General features: G+C 43.2%; 1 protein-coding gene across 2 annotated transcripts in view; it reads right to left on the bottom strand.

Moving 5' to 3' along the window:
• sema3h (sema domain, immunoglobulin domain (Ig), short basic domain, secreted, (semaphorin) 3H) overlaps positions 1-20148 on the bottom strand; it is a 145601-nt gene that overhangs the window by 12519 nt on the left and 112934 nt on the right. The window contains exons 9-14 of one of the 2 annotated variants that reach the window (XM_078414429.1): positions 17689-17758; positions 8801-8945; positions 7992-8211; positions 7297-7385; positions 3096-3137; positions 781-935 (exon numbers count right to left, since the gene is read on the bottom strand). In XM_078414429.1, coding sequence (XP_078270555.1) covers positions 781-935; positions 3096-3137; positions 7297-7385; positions 7992-8211; positions 8801-8945; positions 17689-17758 — 721 coding nt within the window. Of the gene's footprint in view, positions 1-780; positions 939-3095; positions 3138-7296; positions 7386-7991; positions 8212-8800; positions 8946-17688; positions 17759-20148 lie in introns of both variants that reach the window. The other variant, XM_078414428.1, reaches the window with a different exon arrangement.

Below are 20148 nucleotides of genomic sequence, written 5' to 3'. Positions count from 1 at the left end.
GGAGTCAGGGGGTATGGGGAGAAGGCAGGAACGGGGTACTGATTGAGAATGATCAGCCATGATCACATTGAATGTTGGTGCTGGCTCGAAGGGCCGAATGGCCTACTCCTGTACCTATTGTCTATTGTCTATTAAACTCTCAGGAAGACTGTGCAAACCGCACACAGACAGCACCCAATGTCAGGATTGAACCTGGGTCTCTGGCACTGTGAGGCATTGGCTCTACTAACTGTGCCACTGTGCTGGTGCAAAATAATACAGAAATGGGGTCACTTCATGAGAGGTGCTGGGAGTGAAGTAATAGGTTTGCTTCAATTTAATAAAAATATTTAGCATCCTTCTCATGAGATTGGTCATGAGACAGAGGTGGTAGAGGAGGCCTTTTACACAGGCAGGGAGCTGTTCAAAAACCAGAGGGCACAGGTTTCAGGGGGAAAGATTTTATAGGAATCTGAGTAGTAATTTTTTCACGCAAAGGGTGGTGGGTATATGGAACGAGCTGCCGGAGGAAGTACTTGGAACAGGGACTATAGCAACGATTAAGAAGCAATTAGACAGGTACATGGATAGGACAGGTTTAGGGGGATACAGGCCAAATGCAGCCAGGTGGGACTAGTGTAGATGGGGCATGTTGGTCTGTGAGGGAAAGTTGGGCTGAAGGGCCTGTTTCCATGCTGTATAACTCTATGACTCTAAGTAATGAATCCACGCTCAGGTGTAATGAGAGAACAAACACTGCAAAATGTTCAAGTAAACGGGTTATTGAAGGGCTGCACTGACCTGCGTGCACCGGGCACATAAGTGCTGCAAGAGCTTCCATTCCAAGTGCAGTAAGGATCTCTCGCCAGGCAGCATTCCGCACAACCTTTGCCGTACAAATCACACTGGTACAGGGAGACCTGGGCCAGGCCGCTCTTTGAACCTAGATACAGCCACTGCTGTGGTGAAGACAAAAACATGTTTGTGACTAAAAGATGACATTCTTTCAGCTTTGTTCATAGAACCATGGGACAGGAAGATTCATTTGTCTTATTTTGCGAGTATCAGCTCATGAAAAATTGCCAATTCCTCTGTCCACCTTGCCCAGAATGATATGAAGTGCTGGAGTAACTCAGCGGGTCAGGCAGCATCCCTGGAGAACATGATGGGTGACGTTTCAGGTCAGGACCCATCCTCAGACTGACCTTGCCCAGAATTATTTTGCCTTTCCGAGTATGATTCCAATTCCTTCACTGCTGAATCCATTTCCGCCACCCTTGGGCAGTGGATTCAGATCACAAATGATTGCGTTTAATAAACCTCTCACTATTGCTTAGAACACCAGCTGGACTCATTGCTCTGTTGAATTAGTGCTGCTTCATATCTACCACAGCAAGTAAATGGGGCCTTGTCTTAACATGTCATCAAAAATACAGTGCAATATCTTTTCTTTCCACAGTCGGGGTAGCAAAAGCAAGAGGGTAAAAGTTTAAGCAGACTGGAAGGAGTATTACAGGGGATCCGAGGGGTAGGTTTTACTTTACAGAGTACGGTTCATATCTGGAACATGCTGCCGAGTAGTTGGTGGAATCAGATACAGTGCAATTATTACTTTTAATAAGCATTTGGACGGACTCTTAAATAGGCAGGGCAAAGAAGGGCAAATGGGATTAGTTTAGATGGGGCAAAGGTTGGCATGGGCATGGTGGGCCGAAGTGTCCATTTCTGTGCTATATGAATCTATGACTATAAGCCTTAGTTGTTCAATATGCCCTCAGGGGGGGTGAAATATTTAGAGTAGTGTTCAGTTTTGCTCACCAAGTTGTAGGAAAGATGTTGTCAAGCTGGAAAGGGTGCAGAGATGATTTACGAGGATGTTGCCAGGGCTCGAGGACCTCAGCTATAGGGAGAGGTTGAAAAGACTGGGAATCTATTCCTTGAAGCGCAGGAGGTTGAGGGGTGATCTTATAGAGGTATATAAAATCATGAGAGGTATAGATCGGGTCAACGCACAGAGTCTCTTGCTCAGAGTAGGGGAATCAAGAACTGGAGGACATAGGTTTAAAGTGAGAGGGGAAAGATTTAATGGAAACTGAAGGGTAACAAAGGGTGGTGGGTGTATGGAACAATCTGCCGGAGGAGGTAGTTGAGGCAGGTATTATCGCAACATTCAAGAAACATTTAGGCAGGTACATGAATAGGACAGGTTTATAGGGATATGGGCCAAACGCAGGCAGGTGGGACTCGTGCAGATGGGACATACTGGTCGGTGTGGTCTAGTTGGGCTGAAGGGCCTGTTTCCATGCTGTATGACTCTATGACTATGTGTATATATATTGTACTGGAGTCCTTGAACCCGCAACACGCTGATCCAGAGGTTGTCCACCCAGCAAGGACAGGCAGTGCAGGATCAGAAGATAGAAGAGCATTGGCCAGGGCTCCCACAGCTATTCAACAAATCATGCAAGTCCCATGGGTAGGTTGGGTTCTTGGGAGGAATTGGTCCAAGGAAAATTAACGAGGGAGGGGTTCAATTACTGCTCTGACAACCATACAGTGAGTGATTTATGAACTCTGAGCCCCATTTAAATGCTTTTGCCTGGAAGACCCTCTCCAGTTTCACTTTGTGTTTTCCATTATACATAGCACAGTTATATGGCCTTTGCTTTAGCTGTTCAAAGCATGTACTGCTCAGCAAATTGGCCTGCTCTCCCCTTTGCCTGGTGTTTATAAAAGATAATCACCCAGGTGGTTACTGCCCGGAAGATAGCAAAATACAGTTCAACCACAAGAATGAGCAGAGACACCAGTGACCCAGGAACATCTTAAGATCCAAGAACTGTGGCTGCTGACTTCTCTGAAGTTCGATATGGTGTCAGCATTCCTCAGTATTTGGTAAAATTGGATAGGGTTTCAGAGATGCTGTTTTGGAGATTGCACAAACAGATTGATTGCACCAGCAGTGGGAAGAGATTCTCTTCGGATGCTCTCTGACCTTGTTCCAAGGAAAATAATTTTCACATCTATCATTCTAAACATTCTGATTTATTTCAATCCAAAAAATGTTGTCACTTGTCACCAAATGAGCATCGGATTTCCCGGATGTGCGTGCTTACCCGTTTTCTGGACAGTTGCATTGAAGTGATAGGTGATTTGTCCTGAAGAGAGATGAAACACTGGTTAGGAGGCATCCATAATATTAACAGGAAAAATATTATTCAGAATAATTCTGTAATTCATTTTACTTTACATTGAGATGAAACAAAACAGAAAATGAACTTTAGAAAACACAGATTTCAATCTGTTCCAGCAACTTGATCATTTGGTCCTGGCTTTCATGTGGAATAAATTATATTCATGATAGACACAAAGTGCTGGAGTAACGCAGCGGGTCAGCAAGAATCTTTTATTCTTTAGAGGTACAGTGTGGATACAGCCCCCTCGGCCCACTGAGTCCACACTGACCAGCGATCCCCTCCGTACACAAGCACAATCCTACACACTAGGGACAATTTACAATTTTTACCAAAGCCAATTAACTTACAAACCTGTAAGTCTTTGGAGTGTGTGAGGAAACCGGAGCACCCAGAGAAAACCCACGCGGTCCCAGGGAGAGCATACAAATTCTATGCAGACAGCACCCACAGTCAGGATTGCACCCGGGTCTCCGGCGCTGTAAGGTAGCAACTCTACCGCTGCATCACTGTGCCAGCCCAAAAGGATAGGTGATCTGGAGAAGGATCCCGGTCCAAAACATCACCATCCTTTTTCTCCAGAGATGCTGCCTGACCCATTGAGTTAGTCCAGCACTTTGTGTCTATCTTTGGTATAAACCAGCATCCGCAGGTCTTTGTTTCTACGCTCACAATGTTAATTCCAAAGCTATTTTGAATTTAGCAGTCTTAAATGTGCAGCATTTAGAGTGCTTCTCCATGGCACTGTCACAGAGAGGGACATTGGTCAGGACATTGGCAATTCCCTATGCCATAGGACATTTAGCAGTAACCTGAACCATTCGGATGAGAGATAAGCATTTGTATTTTAATGTTTCATCTGAAGAATGCAACTTCAAACAACACGACTCACTAAGTACTGCAAAGCAATCTCAGGCTGGATTTTGTGTTCAATTCTACATGATCCTTTCAAAACCAGCAGCAGAGTATATCAAATCTGCAAAGCATGGACATGATTACAATCTTCCAGAAACTCTCCGAAAAAGAAACAGTATCTGAAATAGTGTATTTCTGATGTCAACTTCAAACTGGCCCACCCACAACTATTTACTTGGGACAAATGACAAAAACAGAGATTTGGATCGACAGTTTCTTGTCAAAAAATAGATGGCTTTGTAAAAGAATAAAAACAGAAAATTTTGGAAGGACTGAGCAGGTCGGGCAGCATCTGCAGAGAGAAAAGTTAACATTTCAGGTCAATGAGCTTATGTCAGAGTTCTATTTTTTCATTTCAAACTCATGGGCAGCACTTTGGCACAGCTAGGAGAGCTGCTGCATCACACCACGAGAGTCCTGGGTTCAGTCCTGACCTCAGGTATTGCCTGTGTGGAATTTACACGTTCTCCCTGTGACTACATGGGGATTCCTCCAGCGCTCCACTTTCCTCCTGCTTCAAGATATGTGGGTTGTAGGTCAACTGCCCATTGAATGTCTCCCCTAGCGTGTGGGCGAGTGGTAGAATCTTGGGGTAATTGTTGGGAATGTGGAGAGATTAAAAATTGGGATCAGTGTAGCACCAACATAAATGAGTGTTTGATGATGGGAATGGATTTGCTGGGCTGAAGGATCTGCTTCTGCATTGTATCTGTCTGTGACATAACTTATTTTAGTGGTTATGTCACTGGAATAGTAATCCAAGAAGGCTAGATTATTCATCCAAAAAATGGAAGCTGGCCCTTGGGCCCACCAAGTCCATGCTGACCAGCAACCCCCGGACACTAGTTCTATCCTACACATTAGGGCCAATTTACAGAAGCCTATTAACCTACAAACCTGCACATCTTTGGAATGTGGGAGGAAACAAAAGCAGCCGGAAACACCCATGCAGTCACGGGGGGAATGTGCAAACTCCATGCAGACAGCACCTGTAGGTTTGAACCCGAGTCTCAGGTGCTGTATGGCAGCAACTCCACCGCTGTGCCACTTGGACATGTACTTTTAAAAAAGAATGAAATAAAATTGTTGGTGTCTGTTGGGTTATAATAAACAACTAGCCCATGAATGTTGTGTAAGAGAACTTGGCCTCCTCAGTCAGTCTGATTTGGACAACACACCAATGTCCCAGGTGTACCACTCTCATTGGAACAATTGGAGCAGAACAAAAGATACAGGTGTTACCTGAATCAATTCACAAAAAAATAACATTATTTTCCCTTGCTGAGCAAAACATGATATTATTCTTTTTTACCTCAGCCCATGCTCTGGACATCAAAGGACCTAAACAGGGCTCCTCACTCCTGATGCTATGTAGGAAGGAATCTCACATTAACTCTTACATAAAAGGGAGGCCTTCCTGATTAGCAACTTCAAAGCCCAGAAAAAAAGAAAATTAAGAGACCCTAAAAAGTTTACATGGAAGTACAGAAATCGGAGTAGAAAAGTTAATTAAGATGAATATTCCAAATTCTTTATCCCTGATCAAAAGAGCAGACAAAACCTTGCATCATTACTCTAAGGCTGTTGTCTATGTTTCTTATAAATTAACTGTGAAGCTTTCCTTGACTTCTAATTAATGAAGCATTGTCACAAATCATGAGATGGACAACTTGGTCAGTGACTCAAATCTTTTTTTCTTATGAGTTCAGAAGATCACACAACATTAGCAAATAGATTTTAAAATGTTTCATCAAAAAAGATTTTTGACTGAAAAAAAAAAGATTTTTGATGAAAACGTGTGCCTTTTCTAATCTCCAGGCAAGAATACCAGTGGGCAGTATTCATGTAGGTTTTAGCACAACGGGGCTTGGCTTGAGACTTTTGATAAATCTCTTGCCAGACTGGTCCCTTGAGTGTTAAAACTCACATCTTGGGCTGCCTGACTGAAACATCATGAATATATAAATGATTTGCCAAGAAATGTTCGTATCAGGGCCATACACGAATCAGAATTCCTTTTTCACAGCTGTTTTGAATTGAATCTCCATTTTGTAAAATTCTTTGTTACTTAGAACAACAAATCTGAATTTCTTCCAAGGGTCTACACTGTCTGATCACTCCTCAACGTCACTCCACCCTGTCTGGCTCACTCTCAACTTCCTCACAAGTCTCAGTCTCCCTTTATACTTCCCCACCATATTTGGTCTTCCCTCACCTTTCCTCACCATTTGGCCTTCACTGACTCTTCTTCGCCCTCCTTGATCCCCCCTTACCCTCCCTCACCCTTCCTCAACATTTGGGGTCCAAGTCCATTGCAAAGCACCAAGGCAAATTCCTTGTATGTACTGTACTGTATGCATACTTGGCTAATAAAATGTTTTCAATTCAATTCAAATAGCAACACAAGTAAATAGAGTGGTAAAATTGAAAGTATCTGGTATGCTTGCCTTCATTCGTCAGGCCATTGAGTACAAGAGTCAGGAAGTCATGCAGTTTTGAAAAACTTTGGTTAGACTGCGTTTGAAGAATAGTGAGATTTCTGGTTGCCCTATTGCAGAAAGTATATGGAGAAGAGGATTACAAAGATGCTGTCTGGATCTGGTTAGAGAGTATTAGCTACAAGGAAAGGATGAACAAATTAAAACTGGTTTCTCAGGAGCATCTGAGGCTGAGGGGAGACCCGAGAGAAGTTTATAAAATGATGAGAAGCAAAGATAGTGTCGACAATTAGAACCTTTATCCCAGGGTGCAAATGTTAATTACTAAATGGGCATGGGTGTAAAGTGAAAGGGGGAAAATCTAAAGGAGATGCGCAGGGCAAGTGTTTTATGCAGAGGGTATCTGGAACGTGCTGCCAGGGTTGATGGTGGAAGAAGATAAATTAGTGGAGTTTAATTGGCTCTTAGATATGCACATGAATGTGCAGAGAATGGGGGGGGGGGGATATAAAATGGATTAGAAGTGATTAGTTTAATTTGGCATTATGTTGGACATTGTGGGTCAAAAAGCCTGTTCTTATCTTGTACTGTCTTATGGCCTATTTACCAGGGCTGTCATCTGTTTGCTGTCACCTTTCAAACCCATTCTACCTCTCGGAATATTGTAAGTGGATCATTGTTCTGCGAAGGTGAACATGATGCGGTTTGATCCTCTAAATATGATGCCAATCCGCATGAAATTATTTCCACGCTACTATTTTCCAACTTACCTGGAAAACCTCCAACTCTTCTAGAATAATCTCTTCCACCTCTTGGTTTGCTTTAGGAGTGTAGATAGATTTCTGGACCACCCCAGTATCTGTAACAAAATAATAGTAAGGCTGTTGGTCCTAGTTTTACAAATACAGCTTCCAACTACCAATATTCAATGTCGAAACAAAGAACTGCAGATGCTGGTTTTTACTAAAGATAGACACAAAATGCTGGAGTAACTCAGTGGGTCAGACAGCAACTCTGGAAAAAAAGGATAGGTGACGTTTCAGGTTGGGACCATTCTTCAGACTCAGTCTAAATGTCACCCATCCTTTTTCTCTAGAGATGGTGCCTGACCTGCTGAGTTACTCCAGCACTTTGTGTCTTTTACCAGTATTCAATATCTGCTTTGTGAAGGAGGAACAGACTTTGCAGCTGCCAACATATACCAGGTCCCTCAGCTTAGTTTAGTTTAGTTGAGTTGAGTTTAGTTTAATTTAGAGATACAGCGCGGAAACAGGCCCTTCGGCTGACCCAGTCCATTCTGACCAGCGATCCCGGCACATTAACACAATCTTACACACAATAGGGTGAAATATGGGGGGAGTTAAAGGGAATGTTGGGATAATAAAATGGGATCAGTGTGAATGGGTGTTGATGGTCAGTGGGCTGATCTGTGCCGCAACAGCTTACTGTGGTTAAATCTACCTACCTGTTCCAATGAACAGGACGTCGTATTGTCCATCCACTGCCTCAACGTGATCCACAGCTATCTGAGTAAACTTGTAGTCCACGCCAACGCGTACCAGCACTGGCCGATGATTCACAGGATAGACCACGTCGTGCATGAGCGGATGGGTGCGGATAAAGAACATTGCCTCGTCTGGATATTCACGGGTTGACCTGTAGCTCCCATAGGTACTGCTGGGGCACTACACATAAGCAACAGGTGTAAATATAAGACGATGATAGATAATTGTTTGAAGGTTTACTGAAAATCTCACAAAAGATTCACTGTTCCTCAATGATGGCATACTGTGGAACAAATTACTAAGCTTTCAGGGTTTCTTGCTCTGAAAATTTGACATATATTAGACCATTTTCCTTAACGTATTAGCTTAAATTAATCTTAACTGAAAGAAATTCATTACCTGCCTTGGTCCATAATTTTCTTCCAGAGCAAAGGTTAATCCTTATGAATACACATTTGTCAATGGATTCACATTTAAAATAGGAATTGTTTCCAGGTTGATTGATTGAAAGATCCAGTATGGAAACAGGCCCTTCGGCTCACCGAGTGCATGCCGACCATCGATCACCCATTTACATTTGATCTACGTTATCCCTTGTCTTTTCTTAATCTCCCTCCTCTTATTTCAAATGCCTCACTTGCTTTATTGATGTGATTCACCAGCCTCCCCAAAAATTGACAGAGTCGAGAGGTTCAGTTTTAATAAAGAGCAGGTTGTCTGTTGGCACAATACTTAGTTCACTCATTGCTTGGAGATTAACGTCACTCACCGTCCCAGGGCGAGGATAGGGCACGCGTCCTGGATAGGTCACCCACTTGTAATCAGGACCCTCTTTGTGTGCAAATTCTCCTTTGAAGGCCATCACAATGTCGGCCATCTTGTAAACACAGACAGCTGACCCATTGAGAATATTGCTGCAAAAGAAAACATAAACGGGATTCAATTTCCTCTTGCAATGTTTCAAGTAAATCTATATCTGTGATGACTAAATGAACTACAAATTGAATCATGAATCATGCCCTAAAGTAATGCTGAGACACTCTCCCCAATTATCCCCCAGCCATGCCCCTCAGGTAGCTGAGGTAGTTACGTAAAACTAAAATGAACATTAAATGTTAATATTACACAGTGTAGGAGTACATTATGTTGAAAGGCTGGAGCGATTGGGCTTGTATACACTGGAATTTAGAAGGATGAGGGGGGATCTTATTGAAACATATAAGATAATTAGGGGATTGGACACATTAGAGGCAGATAACATGTTCCCAATGTTGGGGGAGTCCAGAACAAGGGGCCACAGTTTAAGAATAAGGGGTAGGCCATTTAGAACGGAGATGAGGAAGAACTTTTTCAGTCAGAGGGTGGTGAAGGTGTGGAATTCTCTGCCTCAGAAGGCAGTGGAGGCCAGTTTGTTGGATGCTTTCAAGAGAGAGCTGGATAGAGCTCTTAAGGATAGCGGAGTGAGGGGGTATGGGGAGAAGGCAGGAACGGGGTACTGATTGAGAGTGATCAGCCATGATCGCATTGAATGGCGGTGCTGGCTCGAAGGGCTGAATGGCCTACTCCTGCACCTATTGTCTATTGTCTATTGTCTACATTTACTTTTCTCTCCAGTGTTATCACCAACTCAGTCAAAGTATTACACCCATTAGTGGAAGGACCCACCTCGATGGATGGACGCAAGAAGAAAATGTCCGTCTTTGATGATAGCAAAGGCCCAATATCGGTTGTGTGTATGCTGTGCAAATATGATTCAAAATATCCAGGTATACATCATTAAACAATGGCTTCCTCACATTTACATGGGAAAGCCAAAGCAAACAGCAAAAATGGATTGCAGGCCTACATCGACCAGTTATTTACAACTATGTTGAATGAATTGATCCACAGACAAACGACATCGTTTTGTTATGTGAAGACCTGAAGCACAATCATGGGTAACTAGGGATAACTTGGTAATAAATAACAAACACCAGGATCAGGAACAGCAACGTTCCTACAACTATCAGGGCCTTGAACAAATCCGCAAAACCAAAATCCTACCTGGGCAACAAAACACTACCATGGACTTTTTTTTTCTCTGATTGCACTTTGCATGAATGTCTTTTTCTTTGCACTGTTTTCTTTTCACTGGGTTTATGCATTTTTTCTCGTGTTTATCTGAGTCAGTGTTTAGGTTTTGCTTTATTATTGTCATGTGTACCAAGATGTAGTAAAACACTTTGTTTTGCATGCTATCCAATCAAATCAGAGAATACAATACATAAATACAATCAAGCCAAATTCAACTTCGAAAGGTAAAGTGAAGGGAAAGATGCTGTGTGCAGAATATAGTTTGCAGCATTATAGTGCAATATTTTTGAGTCATAGAGTCATAGTATGTGGAAACAGGCTCTTCGGTCCAACTTGCCCACGTTGGCCAACATGCCCCATCCACACTAGAACCATGTGCTCATGCTTGGCCCATAACCCTCTAAGTATTAGAGACAAAGTCCAATGTGCAAGCAAGATTTTCATTGTATCTATTCCTCGCTGCATGTGCATTTGATGTACATTTGACGACTTGACTTGAAATAAGAGTGGTGCCCTTATCCCAGAAGGGCTGGCGTTTGGATAGGTTTGCAGCACTCTGGAGTTGCAGGAAGCATCTGAGGATACCGTTAGTAATATACTTGATGCCGACTCTGACTGACCCACAAATGCCACACACCTCGTGGCAGCCTGAACATAACGCTCGGATTTCCTGTTTATACTGCCAGCAATGTGCCCTTCCTGGAATGATAATTGCGGTCTGTTTAGAAACTTTATCTGCTCTATCAGACAGAGATGCTGATAGCTGAAGTCAAACCCTGCTGCCAAGCACTGCAATAACGTATCAGAAAATCAGCAGACAAAATATCAGCAGATGTGCTGCTGGAAAGACAGCTGACTGACCCACATTGACAGCCGGTGGGTGACATCCTGCCTCACACGCAGCCGACAGTAAATTCCAGTGGTTGCACATCTTTGTTTTGAGCTCCACCTGGATCTCTTACAGGTTAAAATCGGCACCAACGTGGGAGAAACCACCTCCCTTTCTGACTCGCCGATATCACTGTACTCTCTCACCCACGCTTTTACCTGTTTCCTCTGATATCTCCAACTTAAAATTACTGTCCGAACATTCAAACAACAGCCTTTTAAAGCCCCCCCCCAACTTCCCATTCACGTGTCCCGCTCGGTCACTGCACCATTGAAGGTTGTGTCTTCAGCATTGTCGGCCTGAACTCCTGCATGTCCACTTTACATTCATGATCCACCTTAGAATCTACCCCATGACCAGTTTCATCTTCAGTAATTTGAGGTGATCCTGTGTTAAATTCAGTGTGTAAGTGCAAGTTACTCGTGTGTCTGGAGATGCAAGAGACTGCAGATGCTGGAACCTGGAGAAAAAACCGAACTGCTCGAGGAATTCCGCAGGTCGGGCAGCATCTGTGGGGAACGGAATTTTGCTGTTTCGGATTGAGACCCAGCATTGACCCAAGATATCGCCACTCACAGCTCTTCACCTTCCACCCACATCGACTGATCAACGCTCTCAGTTTGTTTTTTGCTCATGTCTTCATGTGCCCATTACCAACAAGATTTTTAATATCCATTTAATAAGAAGGGACAAATGACCACTAGATATAATAGCACTATTGTGTCCGAATTTCAGTGAAAAACCTAAGCAAGAAACAATAGGTTGAGAAAGATGCGATCAAAGAAAGGAAGAGGTAATATCTCAAATCTGATTAAAAGCTGGAAGTCCATTCAGAATGGCTGGCTGGCTATTACCCATGTAACTGTGGGAAGGCTTGGGACCTTTGGGTTGAAGAAGAAGTCTTAAAGTTCTACACAGCCCCTCGTGGGACAACTGTGTTCCAATGTTGGATTCCTCATTGGTTTCCTGTGGGAGAAATGAGAACTTTCCACAGTTTTTCCCAGCCACTTATATTGGAGAAATTTGGCTTTTTATTTATATTTCTTAATAACTGAAACAATTTTTTGTCTTAATTGGTTGAAAGACACAGCAAGGAAACAGGCCCTACAGCCCACCGCCCACGCCTCCCATTGATCACCCATTCATGTGTAGGAAAAAAACTGCACATGCTGGTTCAAATCGAAGGTAGACACAAAATGCTGGAGTAACTCAGCGGGTCAGGCAGCATCTCTGGAGAGAAGGAATGAGTGATGTTTCGGGTCGAGACCCTTCTTCAGACTCATTCATACTGGTTCCATGTGATCACCCATTGATACTAGTTCCATGTGATTCCACTCTCTTACCCTCTCTCTGCACTTGGGGCAATTTACAGAGGCCAATTAATCTTTTAATATGTAGAATATTATTCATTATTCTTAATTATCAATTGTTTGTAAAATAATTAAATGTAAATTATTTATTGGTTATTTACTAACAAAATATTAGTAATTTAAAAATATATTTAAATATAATAAACAATCACATTTTAATTATGTATTAAAGTAATTAAATTCAAGTTATTTATTTATTAAATGACTAACACTGTTAATATGTATTAATAATTGTAATTAATAAATCATTTAATTTAATTATTTTAATTAATAATTACACTTTAATTATTTATTAAACAATTAAATTCAATGTATTTATTTATTTATTTAAATCTATAAAACATTTATTATTAATATAATAAATAATTGCATTTTAATTATTATATTAATAATAAATGTTTTATACATTTTGCATGTTTGTGAATGTCAGGTAGGTGGGGTCTCAAAATATTTCTGTGGGTGGAGCTTACCATCTGCAGTTAGAAAGGCTCAAAATGTTGGATCTTTATCAATCAACAGGTAGCTCCATTGGCAATCAACAGGAAGCTGGTTTACTAATATAAGACTGGGACAGGGGACTTGATCTAGATGAGAGCAGTTTCCAGGTAGTAGAAGAACAAGCTCACTGTGCATATTTTTTTTCCCACAAGATATCCAAATGAAGTGTTAATCCCTGACTAACAGCAGTGCCACCAAGGACAGAAAGACTGAATGGTTACATCAGGAAACAGTGAAGCCTGTAAACTGCAGGAGGGTGAAGCAACTGAAAGAGTTAAATGAAGACCAAAGAAAGCCTGAAGAATATGACGTGATGGGTGGTCGGGTGGGGAATAAAGAAAAGACCAGGAGGAAAGTTAAGTGGTAATTTTTGAGGATACAATCATAAAAACTGAGGGAAGCATAGAGTTGGAGCCATTTGAGGATCTGGGAAAGATTGAGTTAAAAAGGAGATTGTACAGTGAAATGGTTTAAATAATTGGGTGAAAACCTATGGAGCAACAGCCAGAATTATGCAGCTTTAAAAAAAATTAAAATTACACTATACAAACATAAGCAAATATAAGTAGCATAGCATCAAAACAATGCTTCGCTAATATTAGTGAATATGATATCAGAACAAAATGATTCATTCCCCTACTGCAGACGGTGTTAAGTACCTGAGATTGATTTCATGTCAAAGATTGGTTGTAGCTATCCTTTTTTCTCTGCAATTTTGCTGACAAAGTCACAGCACATTGATCTAGAGAACACCGAATTTTGTGATCTTTAACCTGTAGTTTGGCCAGACTCTGTAGTCTGCTTGCTGCTGTTAACGGTACATGGGTAGGACAGGCTTGGAGGGATATGGGCCAGACACAGGCAGGTGGGACTAGTGTAGGTGGGTCATGTTGATTGGTGTGGGCAAGTTTGGCCGAAGGGCCTGTTTCCACGCTGCATCACTCTATGACTGTTAAAATAGACTTTGTCTGTTGCAAGACCGACTGCTTGCTGCAAGCCATGTCCTAGGTTCCTCCTCTCTTTGAACACATTGGTTGGCACAGCAGTGGCAATTGTGATTGAGCTGTTTCATATTCTCAGGCGGTCCCTCGGGTTTAAGGATAAGTTGCTTCCCCTCCAGTTTTGTTGGATTCTGAAATGGTTTGATGAGGCAGTGAGGCTGTGCACTAAAGTGTGCACACAGCCACCCAGCCCCCTTCACACCCAGGAAAAGTACAAACATGCAATTTATTTCCAGGCTCTAGCTGAGTTGACCATGAGTTCACTCACTGCTCACTCCCTTCCTATAACTTAGACGCCGTCCTGTCCATAACAGCCTGGAGAAGTGCGGCATATCCTTGTGTTTAGTCAAAGAGGCTGTGTGCCAGCAATCTTGGCAGTGCTGTCCGTTGTTACTCATATGAGAGACAGCATCTCCTCAATAAAAACGACTTATCTGTGAATCCTGTTTTAGAAACAGCAGTCTTAGAAAAAAATCTATCTTAAAAAATAACAAAGGGCGTAATTATAAAAAGGAAACAAAAATAAAGTGACTCAAATAGCCTTATTTTACTGTGGTGCAACAATAAAAAAAAAACAAGGTCTATGATGGCGGATGCTAAAGACAGACACGTGATTACAGATTGTTTTAAAGCTCACTGAATCGTCCAAGTGAAAGATGGGGACCACAGACTATAAGTGCCTATTACGTGGCTAGACTGTACAAGACAAGGAGTGGACGCTGTAAACTGCTCACGAAGCACCCCCACAAAATGAGCCAAAATCAAGGACTTTGCTCCCTCTCCCTTTACAGACTCAAAGATAAACAGGCTTCTTATCACCAAATCATAACCTTTTGAAGAGATACTTTGTAGTTCTAACAGCCCGCTGCCTGTTGGGATTCAGCATTGAACTCTCTGATAAGAGACTGCAGGTTCTTTTGCAGCTTGTTTACTTTAGCCAAAGTTAAACTGTGGATGGCGTTATTGGTTGCTTTGCTATCTGTAACCTTTGAGTTTCTAGTTTGAAGATGCCGCATCGTGCTGTAAAATTGTCATGGGTGCCAACAGTCAAATAGGTATGAGCTGGCATTTAGTCTTTACTAGACCAAGTGGACCCGTTGGTCCTAAACCTCCTGGATTGGTGCAGTGTGTGTGTGTGTGTGTGTGTGTGTGTGTGTGTGTGTGTGTGTGTGTGTGCCACGCTGCACACTGGGGGTTGTAGTCCGATGATGGTCCGGGGCGCTGGGGCCAGGCGGGAGTGGGGACTCGACGGCGCCATCGGTTGAAGTGGGCGCTGGAGGCGACAGAGGGGAATGATGAGATGACGGGGGGGGGGGGTGACCATCTTCCTCCCGCTCGGAGTCTCCCCCAGGGCCGGGGACGGGCATCCGTCGGTTGAAGCGCGCACTGGAGGAGATGCGGGAGGAGGAGGCGAAGAAGCTGCTCGCTGGGGGTTGTAGTCTGGTGATGGTTGGGGGCGCTGAGGCCGGGCGGGAGCGAGGACTCGACGATGCCATCGGTTTAAACGGGAGCTGGGGGAGACGGAGGGGAACTCGAGCGGGTCCCGCCTCCCCCCAAGCTCGCATTGGTCAGATCCTGTCCCACCCTCAACCCTCATTGGCCGAGCAGCTGTGGGGTTCTCATTGTGACGTCGAACGCAGCTGACAGGCAGGGTAAGTTGAAAAGAGATTTATTAAAGTTTAAAAAGTGATTTTTAAAGTTTAAAAAGTGATTTTTAAAGTTTAAAAAGTGAAAAGCTTTTAAAATATAACAAATTTTTGAACTGCAGGACAATGGTGAGTAAAATGGGTCTAAAATTGTGCTTTCGTGTACCATTTTGGCTGTATTTCGAAAACAAATATATCCACAAACAAGATGAGAGTTTTAGTCATATAAACATAGCAAAAAGTAAGGAAATTTGTGTTTGGTAGATTATTTCTTTATCATCATATCATATATATACAGCTGGAAACAGGCCTTTTCGGCCCACCAAGTCCGTGCCGCCCAGCGTTTTGTTTTGTCTTTGTTGTAACAATGCTTCTTGGCAATAAATCTTATACCGTTGGAAAGCCTGTTTATTTCCCTTTTAAATGGTGCCACATTTGTAAGGAACATGCATTTGTGGGATGAGCAGCAGAGCTGAGTATGTGGGTTGCGCCCATGAAAAATCTGCAAAATCTTCTCTGCCAATGCCAAACAGCTTATTCTGCCATTGACTCTTGTTCGGTGTTGTTTGGTGGATTGGATGATTGAAGTCTGAAGAAACAAGACATATTGGCAATTTAACAATTTATTCATTTAATAAACAGGAGCCTCAGTAGCGTGTGGAAGAACCATACACAGCCACAACAGCCTGGCACTTCCTCCTCATGCTGGTCACCAGCCTGGTCACACACTGTTGTGGGATGACATCCCATTCTTCAACCAGCATTTGTCGCAAGTCAGCCAACGTGGTTGTGTTGGTCACTCTGGCACGAACAGCACGCCCAAGCTGATCCCACAAGTGTTCAATGGGGTTGAGGTCAGGACTGCTGGCAGGCCATTCCATCCTCTCCACTCCCAAATTCTGGAGGTAGTCTCTGAGAAACCCTGCTCTGTGGGGGCGAGCATTGTCATCTTGGAGGATAGAGTTCGGTCCCAGACTGTGGAGATATGGGATTGCCACTGGTTGCAGAATCTCATCTCGATATCTCTCTGCATTGAGATTGCCTCCAATGATGACAAGCCTCGTTTTTCCAGTGAGGGAGATGCCGCCCCACACCATCACACTGCCTCCACCAAAAGATGTTACTCTATCGGTGCAGCAATCAGAAGAGCGTTCTCCGCGTCTTCTCCACACTTTGACCCTATGATCCAACTGCCGTAGGCAGAATCTGGACTCATCGCTGAACATAACGTTCCTCCACATGTTCAGGTTCCAGTGCACGTGTTGCCGACACCAGCGCAAACGGGCCTGACGGTGAAGGGCAGTCATGGCAGGCCTCCTGGCAGCCCTATGAGACCGGAGATCGGCTGCGTGCAGTCTGTTCCGAATTGTTTGGGCAGAGAGCCATCGGCCATATCGTCCTGCAAACCTTGACTGCAAATCTGTAGAAGACAGCCTATGGTTCCTAAGTGCTGACAGGGTGAGGAAACGGTTTTCTTCGGGTGTCGTCTTCTTGGGACGCCCACTTCGCGGCCTGTCTCTGACATCCCCCGTTATATGGAACTTGGCCTTCACTTTGGAGATGGTACTAGGGCTCACTCCAAATAATGCCGCAACTTGGTTTTGCGGAACACCAGCTTGAAGTTGCCCTATCGCACGGGGCCTATCCAGATCAGTCAAACGTGGCATGCCGATTCTTGGAGCAGACACCTACTGACCACTGTAGCAGGGCCCATGCTCACAGATGCTGCCAATCAGGTGCCAATCAGGTACCTGATTGTCAGCACCTGGGGTACCAGAAGCTCAAAACAAGAGTCAATAGCAACAGCAGAATAAGCTGTTTGGCATTGGCAGAGAAGATTTGGCAAATTTTTCATGGGCGCAACCCATATACTCAGCTCTGCTGCTCATCCCACAAATGCATGTTCCTTACAAATGTGGCACCATTTAAAAGGGAAATAAACAGGTTTTCCAACGGTATAAGATTTATTGCCAAGAAGCATTGTTACAACAAAGAAATAATCTACCAAACACAAATTTCCTTACTTTTTGTGCTATGTTTATATACAGGTGTATAGATTACAACACATTCAGTAGAGCCTAGCTTTCACTGAATAATACTGGCATGGTTTTGTTGCTTTCTCAACAGCACTTTGGTGAAACCATCCACCGTCCAACATTCTCTTTGAATAAGGCCCTCACCTGGATGTTGTGAAAACTCCATAGATCAGTGGGTTCTTTTTGTCTTTCCCGTTGAGAATGAAGACATCCTCTGCGGAGAAAACAGGGAGAGTTGGCACCAGTGGAAAATAAACTCAAATCTTGACTATTAGGCTAGTAATTAAAATTACCAATCCAGTATCTTACTTAGGGTTATCCCAAGCATGCTGCAAGTAATAGATCACACTGGTAAAGCTGGCAAATTTGTCAGTTATATTTTCCATCACAGGAACATGATCAGGGGGATGACTGGACTGTGTGTGTGTGCGTGCGTGTCTGTGCACGCACGTGGAGGTGGGGGGCAGTGGTGCCACATACACATGCGTGGGGAGGGGGAAGTGGTGAAATTCACTGAGAAACTAGAAGACATCGGTTTTTCATAAAAACATTGCAATGACACACATTTACATTGAAAAGGCAAGGATGAGTTAACAGTCTCGGACAAGTGAAGGCCACTTCTGAGAGTGTATCATCCTTTGCACTGTATTAAACACTGTCAACTCTATTCATGCATAAGTAGACTCGAAGCCACAGGACTCAATGATTCACTCAGAGATATGAGTTCAAATCCCATAATAGGATTTAAGGAATTTAAATTAAATAATTAATTAATTGTGTGATTTTGTTTTGCAAAAGCAAATCTGCCAATTAGTTCTAAAACCCTATTTGGTTCATTAATGTCTGTCAGGTAATTAAATCAGCCATCATTACCAAGTCTGGTCCGTACATAACTCCAGGCCTTCAGTATGGTTAATTACTTGCTCAGCTCCAGGACCATTAGGGAATGGGCAATGAATGTTGGCATTGTCGGTGAGGAGAAGAAATAGGTTTTGAAAATTGTATCTTAAATCCACAATGTGTTAACTCAGCGACGAGAGTCTATGCCAACACTCCTCCCCAGAATTCTATAAGACCACACAGCATAGGAGCAGAATTAGGCCATGTGGCTCGTATAGCATTTGGCCGTTCAATCATGGCTGATCATTTTTCCTTCTCACCCCATTCTCCTGCCTTCTCCCCATAAACTTTGATGCTCTTACTCATCAAGAAGCATTGATTCTACTCAGTCTCTCCCCCTTCATCCAAGGTCATGGTTACGGCAGCGTGTTTGCCCGCCCCGAATCGCGGGGCTTGGGTCGGCCAGCTGCGAACCTTTCACCGTCCGGCGCGGCCTGGAACAGGCCGTGGGATTTTCTCCGCCCGGCCGGGGCTTCAATGTCGGGAGTCCCAACCGCTGCGACGTGGCAACTTCAACCGCCTGACCGCGGGAGAAGAGGGCGGGGAAGAGCACATTTTGGCCTTCCATCACAGTGAGGAGGTGACTGGAGGAGACTCACTGTGATGGATGTTTATTTTTTTTGTTTTGTGTTGGTTTGTGATTTTGTGTGTTATTGCTTATTTTTATTGCTCTTATTGGTGGACTGTGGATAATGGAATTTCGTCCAAAAGACTTGTTTTTTTGGATGACAATAAAGGCTATTCTGATTCTGGTCCAGGTTGGGCTAATGTAAATTCTTCTCTTTGTGTGTTGGGGTGGTAGGAGAATCAAAGGGAGTTGATCGGCAGGTGAGAGAGAATAGGTTGCAGGGAAATAAGTGGGTAAATGGGAGTGACGGGAACGTATGGGAGCAATCACACCCATGCCAGCAATTCACTGCACTGAAAACCTTTGCCAGCACCGCTGGAGCTAAGAAGGAATGTGCCCCATCAAGAAAGCAAGTATTTAAAAACAAGAGGTGAAGTACACTGAGGTCCCAAGAGTTCTCTTTTCCTTTCACACATGCCCACATGCTTCTATCAGAGTGGAGGTGTCAGGTATCGGAAACAATCTTTCAATTCACTGGATCACTGAGGAATATTATCAGCTACAGGCAGAAATCTCTGTAGATTAACACTAACAAAGACAATTAGTTGTCAAACAGGGCAGCTTGGCGAAGGGCTTTAAGGAACAGAACTGACTAGTATTAAGAAAGGTGAAATAGCCCTCATTATGTTATAAACCAGTGGATAATGATGTTTACCAAAGACTGTGAAAAGGTAATGTTCACTACCAATATTACCTTTTATCTAAGATGCCACTACATATTTCTGTAACTCTTTTTTTCTGAAACCGCCATGAGTTTGTCATCTTTCAGGATTGTATTTCGGGAATTTTGGGCTGCAGTGTATCTGCAGATTAGTTTCCCCACCATTGACCGCCAGTTTGTCACGCATCTTAGTCCTAATCTTTGGAAGGTTATCCTGAAACCCAGCCTCATCTTTAAGACATTCCTTACAGATCTTGCTGAATGTTCAAAAGTCTCAGCAGCTTACAACTACTGCTACTTTATGCACGTATAACATACATCACTTTGGAAAAGTTTTTGGTAATATGTTCTGATGTCCAAATGAAGGCAAATTAAACTCTTTGCCTATGGACAATCCTAATATTTACCAGGGGTC

The sequence above is a fragment of the Rhinoraja longicauda genome, chromosome 17, assembly GCF_053455715.1.
Source record: "Rhinoraja longicauda isolate Sanriku21f chromosome 17, sRhiLon1.1, whole genome shotgun sequence".
Lineage (NCBI taxonomy): Eukaryota > Metazoa > Chordata > Chondrichthyes > Rajiformes > Arhynchobatidae > Rhinoraja > Rhinoraja longicauda.
This window is presented reverse-complemented; position numbering and strand designations above follow the sequence as displayed.